Genomic DNA, 7,375 nt, shown 5'->3' on the forward strand with positions numbered 1-7,375 from the left:
CATAATAGTGTATAGAACGGCAGGAGCTGTATATCAAGTAACCCGATTTCGACACTGCGTAAAGATAAAGAAAAATTACAAACGTACGAGTTTTCCGACTTGTCAATAACCTGTAATTAAACATAACCTACTGTCGTAATGTGTATCCTTATCAAATTAGGTTTCTCCACATTAATCACCACTTACAATAACAAACAGTGAGATGGAACTCACTTTGTTTTCCTGATCAAGGTGGCGTCGAATGTCATGTTAGAATGATGCAATAGCCGAAAACAGATATAAATCTACATGATAATAAGAACCTTTAATCAAATGTATACTTTTACGTCGAATCTTAGGTATAAACAAATTCTTCATGTAGATATCATGATCTAAAACGAATCATTTCAGTTAAGAAATATTTGAGCAATTTTATTTCAACATTTTATAGCAAAATAAGATAATTACTTTTTTGATAAAAATAAAAGCATTACGTGAATATAAATACAATACACAGTTTTATATGTACATGATATGATTCTGAGATCAAAAACTGCCAAATTTCGTATCTTGGTGAAAGCCTTTGGACGAAAAACGTCTCTTACATGGAACAATTTCTTTAAAGCTTTTCCTAAAATTAGCAGAAAACAGTGCATAAAGTATAGGGTTTAATGCACTGTTAAGGTAGAGAATGAGAAAAGACACAAGAGAAAGAATGCTTCCATTACCAGGTGTCCGTATTTGCCAATATTTAAGAAGCAGACGGATATGGTGTGGTAGGACACACACGGCGAACGAAATCACTACAGTGACGAGGAGGCGAATAACCTTCCTTCTGTTCCGCAAGGCACGCGTAGAGTTCATGCGTGTTGGAGTTGTCACCATGTGACTACGAGGTCGAAATGACAAACTCTCTCTGGAACTCCGCTTATTTCGAACTGGGAATCCATTGAAATGTTTACCGGATGGCGACTGTCTTCCACATATGTTATACTCAAGCTCTATGTTTACACACTGGTGTGAGGATGACGACGCACAATTGCTGTTGCCTTCAGGTCTTCCTGAACAGGACGAACTTTCATTACGAATATTGCGATCAATGCAGAAACAAGTTTCTTGGCTGTCCTTCCGGTGACAGCTAGACGATTTCATCATAACATTTCCATTATGAATACAGCTCCTGCAACTCTCATTAGATAACTTGCTAGCACAGTCGCAATGTACAAGCATCCTGGTTTTCGGCGTATATCGGTGTAATTTAAATGTGAATCGTTGCACAATTCCATCTGAACTGTTGGAACTGCTTGTGTAATGTGATTGAGAATCTTCCTGTTGTTCGACAGTTCTTCTTTCTAAAGCAGGTACTTTCTTTGATGCCCCAACAAACCAAAGAACAGTCCCTATCTTGGAATAAATAAGAGTCATAACGATAAGAGGAATGGCGTACCAGACAATAAAATTTACAGTTGTTAATGCCTTCATGTCAATAATAGTGTAATCGTAAAAACAGTAGCTGCCACCAACAATATCAAACACAAACAAGTAAGGGATGTTGTACAGGCCTGCTATCGTCCAGATCATTGTTTGAGCAATGATGAGTCTGCGCAGTGTGAAGAATCGACGTGCTCGTAATGGATACCGGATTGCTATGTAACGTTCTGCCGCGATGGCCGTCAGTATAACTATGGACGCTGTGTAACACATATTCCAGACAAAGTAGTACAGTTTGCACATCACCTACAACATAAATGTTGAAATTACTCCAACAGCTAGCTACTTTCATACCAAATCCATTTTATTTAAAGGGGCGGGGGTTTTGTTGGTTGTTTACATTATGTTGATCTCCTCCTCCAGTTCCATATCACTCTATCGGAGTAATTTCTATGGAATTTCAATTTATAATGATGCTTTAGGAACATTACTGTCATATTTCTAATTTTAAAAATACATATCCAGTTGTTATGTTCACTCGATATCAATCGCATTTAAATCATAAACGTTCACCCTGTTATTTTTTTAATTATTTTCATGGTATTCTAAACTATTTTTATCTGATGATTGTAAATCATCTAAATGATGTAGTATCTCAAGTATCACATCAAAACTACAATGACAAAACACCTTAATTTCATAATTTCTCAATGTCATGTTATTTGAAGTTAACGAAAAAGCGAGAAAAATCAATTAAGCACAATTAATATTGTTAAATATATTAATATACTGTTACATGAATACGCGTAAGGCGAGTCGGGTGATGAAGGGCGCAGTCGAATCATCTTGGGAGAGTATATATATATGGATCCAGCTTGGCTCGAACGTATTGCATTTTACAGACAAAATGCCATTCTAGCACTAAGAAGTGTAATGAGAAACCAACTGGAAAGTTTTCAATGGCTGTATGATGCAGTTTAATTAATTATCTGACTCTACTGTGTGTAATTCCAAATTGGTATTAGAAACGTGTTTTTCTCTTTGTCTTTTGTATAATCTTCGAGATTGCAGATGATAGACACTGCAGGCGAACTTTGAGTCCCCTAGGTTTGCTCACACATCATAAATACTACATTCAATTTACTCGAATAGTACTTTGGTCCGGAGTGTGCTTGTTGTTTTGAAATTAGTCATTGGTTAAAATCATGACATATATGGAATTTAAGGCTTTTTGCACCTTCTGATCTGACTTTAGACTTTGCTTACGACTAATGCGAACCTCCTCAGACATCTCTCAAGTTTCAATAGTTTGAGGACGCCATAATCACGGAAGGACAAAATGGCTGTATGATTTAATATGATAAATAATTCGTTTCTTCTCTTTTTTTATTGAAAGCTGCTATTCACTTTTGTACAACATTCCACTAATATATGTCCTCTCTATCTCTCATATCTTCTATACCGACGATATTTCAGATATAAGGAATCATAAATTCCCTTTGCACTTGTTGTTAACAATTTAAACTGATGTGTTATTAACAAAGAGGAAAGTTATGATTATTTGATGAAATTCAATGGTACCATTGAATTAACCTTGTATGAAATCATCTTATGTGTTACTGTAAAGATCTGACCTATATTTATGGCAAAAGGCTGATCGTACCTGAAATAAACTGTAAACTTTTTCATATAGCAGATAAGTAATGCCTAATCTGTTTTGTTTTCTGACCGCACACTTATCAACCTTTGATATGTTCTAGAAAATGTGACTGATATTTAGTTTGAATAAGATTTGATATAATATATACAAATGCAATAGACTCGATCGTTAAAACAGATAATATTGATTACACCACAGACGATTGTTCCCAATAAAAACTCTTAATCTCTGTTGTTACTTAGAACAGTCGTTACATTGACACTTTTCTATCGATATCTGCGATATACTGAAACTAATACCCTCAAACATTATTTTGTAATACACAGTTATACGATAACGTATCTATACATAACTAAAATCTTCTGTGTGGCTTTGACGTCTGGAATGTTCCCGTGCGTGCAGTTGGATGCAGCATTAGGTCTCTCTCATACCATCGTATGCTGTTTGATATATAAAATGTTATTCTTAGTGCGGAATTCGCTGAACAATTCGAGCCTTTTACTATATAGTGTGCAATAAGTACCTTAATATAACCTAGTATCCTTAAGGTAAGACACAATAAGGAAAAAATATTAAATACTAATGGTCTCCATATTACAGTGAAACCTCACCATCTTGAGGAATGGGGAAAATTCTTAATAGTAGGGTGATCTAAATTGTGAGTATGACGAAGCGGGCAGATTTTTCTTACGGTCTTTATTTTTAATAATTAATAAATAAGTATCTGAATTTGAAAATTTATATTAGCTGGAAAGCTAGTTTGACACTGAAAATAAATCTAAAAAATACCTCGCATATGCACACTCCAGAAACTTAAAAAAAAAATGTTTTCTGAGATGTAAGGGATTTAATTAGTGACTTGAAATTAAATGCACAGTTGGTGTTTAGCACTTTATAAAACTAATGTTTTGATTAAAATGTGGTCTAAATAGTGATGCTAACAATACAAAGACGCACAGAACTAATTTTTGAACTGAAATAAAGTGGTTTTAATAGCGAAATGGTCTTAACGTTGTGGTAGTCTTTTCAGCGAGGTTTCATTCTTTTAAGGCAAATGGGATATTAGATAAAGCCGTTACGTTTACTTCACTATGTGGGCTGTAAATAATGTGATATTACTATATATAACTCTTTGCTGGCTCACCAATAACCTTTTCATTTAATTTCTGCATTGCTAAGGATGTCTAATGCGATGTTAGCAACGCTAGAGTTATGCCGTAAGGTATAATATATGACCATTCAAAGCCTTGTTTACTTCATTGATGCTGTCACACGTATAATTACCACAAAGAGAAAGATATCAAATACTATCTTCCATATCATTTACATTCCGGAAGTGGTTGTCGGATCTTTTGGAACTATCATGACGTATATATATATGTTTTCTTTGGCAGATCGGGATTTTTAAGAAGAACATTATCGTTTTATGAAGAACAAAATTATTGCTATCAAATGTGACATATGGATCCTACAGATCGTTATCTGCTGTTTCAGATTAATTATTGTTATTTACTTTTGTGTGAGATCACGCGTATCTTTATGCTTCAGAGCATACTTATTATTATCCACTCATATGTGAAAGCACACTTATTGTTATCAACCCTTGTTGCTGCTAAGAAGTTCTCAAAATATGCAATTAATTTAGAACGGGATGCAGTGAGACAGAAGAGATATTTTTCAAATAAAATGGAAAGGGTTTAAAATGTATAATCCCAACAGCAAGAATTTAACAAATGGATTCATGGACAGTTGTAATGTAACATGATAAAGAAATTATATATTTACCTAACGTAATCATTTTAAGTATCAACATCGCTGAAGTACGGAAGCATATTCCGACCACGTTGTGTTTTATTTTATCTCGAAATTTCGAGAAAGCAACTCGAAATTTTTAATAAGTAATCCGAAATTTTGAGATATCAACCCGAAATTTCGAGATAGCAACGCAAAATTTTGAGATAGCAGCTCGAAGTGTACATATAGCAACTCGAAATTTCGAGTAAGCAATCCGAAATTTTGAGTTAGTAAGTCGAACCCGAAATTTCGAGATAACAACACGAAATTTCAACTTAATAACTCAAAATTTCGGATTAGCAACTCGAAATTATCTCGAAATGTCGGGTTAATATCTCAAAATTTCGGATTACTAGCTCAAACTTTCGGATTACTTACTCAAAATTTCGGATTGCTATCTCGAAATTTCCAGTTAAAATAAAAAATACAACGTGGCCGGAATACGCTTTCCTACTGAAGTGTACTAGACGAAACGAGTTTACGGTAAAGAGAAGGCATGCAGATACCTACCCGTCCGAGATTCCATGTCAGTGTAAGAAACCTATATAAGTTGGGCAACACGCAGAATAAACCGACACAGAAATCAGCCACAGCAAGGTTCGCCAGGAAAAAGTTTGTCATACTTCTTAATCTAGCACTCTTGATGATAGCGAACAGGACCATCAGATTTCCTGTAAAAGGCAAACGAAGATCAAATGATTCACGAATGAATGAACCGATATACACCATTATGTATGTTATCATATAATATAATGCAATGCAGTTCAATACACATGTATCTGCCTCCTACATAACTGTGGGCTGAGAGAAGCGCATAACAGATTTTCAAACGAAAATTTATCAAATTGATACAAACATGTTGGTTTTTAAAGGGAGACAAAATTATAAACCAATTGATTTAAAGCAAAATGTTTATTTTATAATTATATATAACTATTTCACATGTATCTTATTTTTAAGATTTGACCAATATAACAGTCACAGGAAAATACTGTTAAACAAGATGCCAAATGGGACTGCATCGCTCACTTTATGTTCGATTTTCATCAAAAAAGGAATAAGTTATTATCACAAATATAATAACACGTACACAAATGACATTCAAATTGGGCATACGGCCACATTAATTTGAAAAGTAGTTCTTCGGGAAATGTTGAAAAAAAGGAGCAAGAGGGTGGGTTTTAGTTTTGTTTTCTAATTTTAGTAAATTTTGGAGTAAGCGGAAAAAAATTTAACAACTATGTTGCATAGAGGTGAAAAACAGCCCACAACATTTTATTCATTTTTTTCAAGTATACAAGTCAATTGCACTGAAACAAACATTACAACAACAGTTAAACACCTGTTGAACCATTCTGACTACAATGCAAACTAAATCAGTACTAGAAAAAAATACATACCTGTGGGTCTTTTACCTGGCATAAGCCATTGGAAAATTATCCAAATCGCAATCCATTACACAGCTAAATAGCATATATAATGGCCTTAAGATGATGAATGACAATCGGCTATATCCGATATGCTTTTAACAAAAAATTCCAATTTAACAGCAAGCATGCAAAAATAGCAAAACAGTTTAGTAACCGTTTGAGTACCCTCATATTATCATAATGAAAAAATCATTTTCAAAAATAACTTATCAAGTGTAGGATTAATCGCTTTCCAGGTTAGACATCATTTTATACATTGGACCTTGATGTACATGTTCCAATTTTTGACAGAATCAATCAACCAAAAAACGGGCTAACGGCAGCCATCTTCAATTCTGACACTTGAAAAGGGCCTGTTTCCAGTAATGTTAATTCTCCATAGGAGCCTGCCCCCGTATAATTTCTTATCTAGCTCAACTACTGTTTTTTTCTTTTCCGAAAAATAATTTTACACCTTTCCGACACCCAGATTTCATAATTTCAGTGAAAATGTATTTTTTATAAAGTTGTCAATTTCAGCATCAAAGACATAAGTTCGTAAATAAAAGAAGGTTATCACGAAATTGTAATTCGCAACATAGTATAAATTTCTTTTGATAAATATTTCCAAAACATCGTGTTTATTCATAAAACATAAAAAAAAATATTCTCGGATGAAAATGCACTTGCAGAGACACAATTATGAAGAAAACTGCCATAAATTTGCAATTTTCTCCCGTTATATAGTTTTGGATGCAAATTTCCATCAGAAAATCGGATAGAGCTTTACTTGTTTCATATGTGTACCAAAAATCAACTAATTCCATGTGGTGGAACGTTCTCATATCGCATCCTGAATGTGGTTGTAAATTGAAAGAAAAGGGGAAATTAGTAACAACCTTGTCTGATACCCTATTATATAGCTTATTATATACATATATATATCTTATATTGAATATCAGAGCGGATATTTTCATGACAGTTTTTTGATGTGTAAAAAAAAAAAAAAAAAAGTACTGTTTCCCCGTCTCGATCTTGATTACTTGAGAACCATTACGTGTGGAACGTATCAGATATCTCTGGCTCCTGGTTACATCACCGA

At 33.9% G+C, this 7,375-nt stretch overlaps 1 protein-coding gene across 1 annotated transcript; it reads right to left on the bottom strand.

Moving 5' to 3' along the window:
- Nucleotides 1–525: 525 nt before the first annotated feature.
- On the bottom strand, nucleotides 526–5,527 carry LOC132557194 (trissin receptor-like). Its single transcript, XM_060221691.1, has 2 exons — nucleotides 5,375–5,527; nucleotides 526–1,716 (listed from the first exon to the last, which is right to left on the bottom strand). The coding sequence occupies exons 1-2, from the start codon at nucleotides 5,525–5,527 to the stop codon at nucleotides 526–528; spliced, it is 1,344 nt and encodes a 447-aa protein (XP_060077674.1).
- Nucleotides 5,528–7,375: the final 1,848 nt, after the last annotated feature.

This window comes from Ylistrum balloti, unplaced genomic scaffold, assembly GCF_031769215.1.
Source record: "Ylistrum balloti isolate Yb309-2 unplaced genomic scaffold, AGI_CSIRO_Ybal_v1 Utg370640, whole genome shotgun sequence".
NCBI classification, from domain to species: Eukaryota; Metazoa; Mollusca; class Bivalvia; order Pectinida; family Pectinidae; genus Ylistrum; species Ylistrum balloti.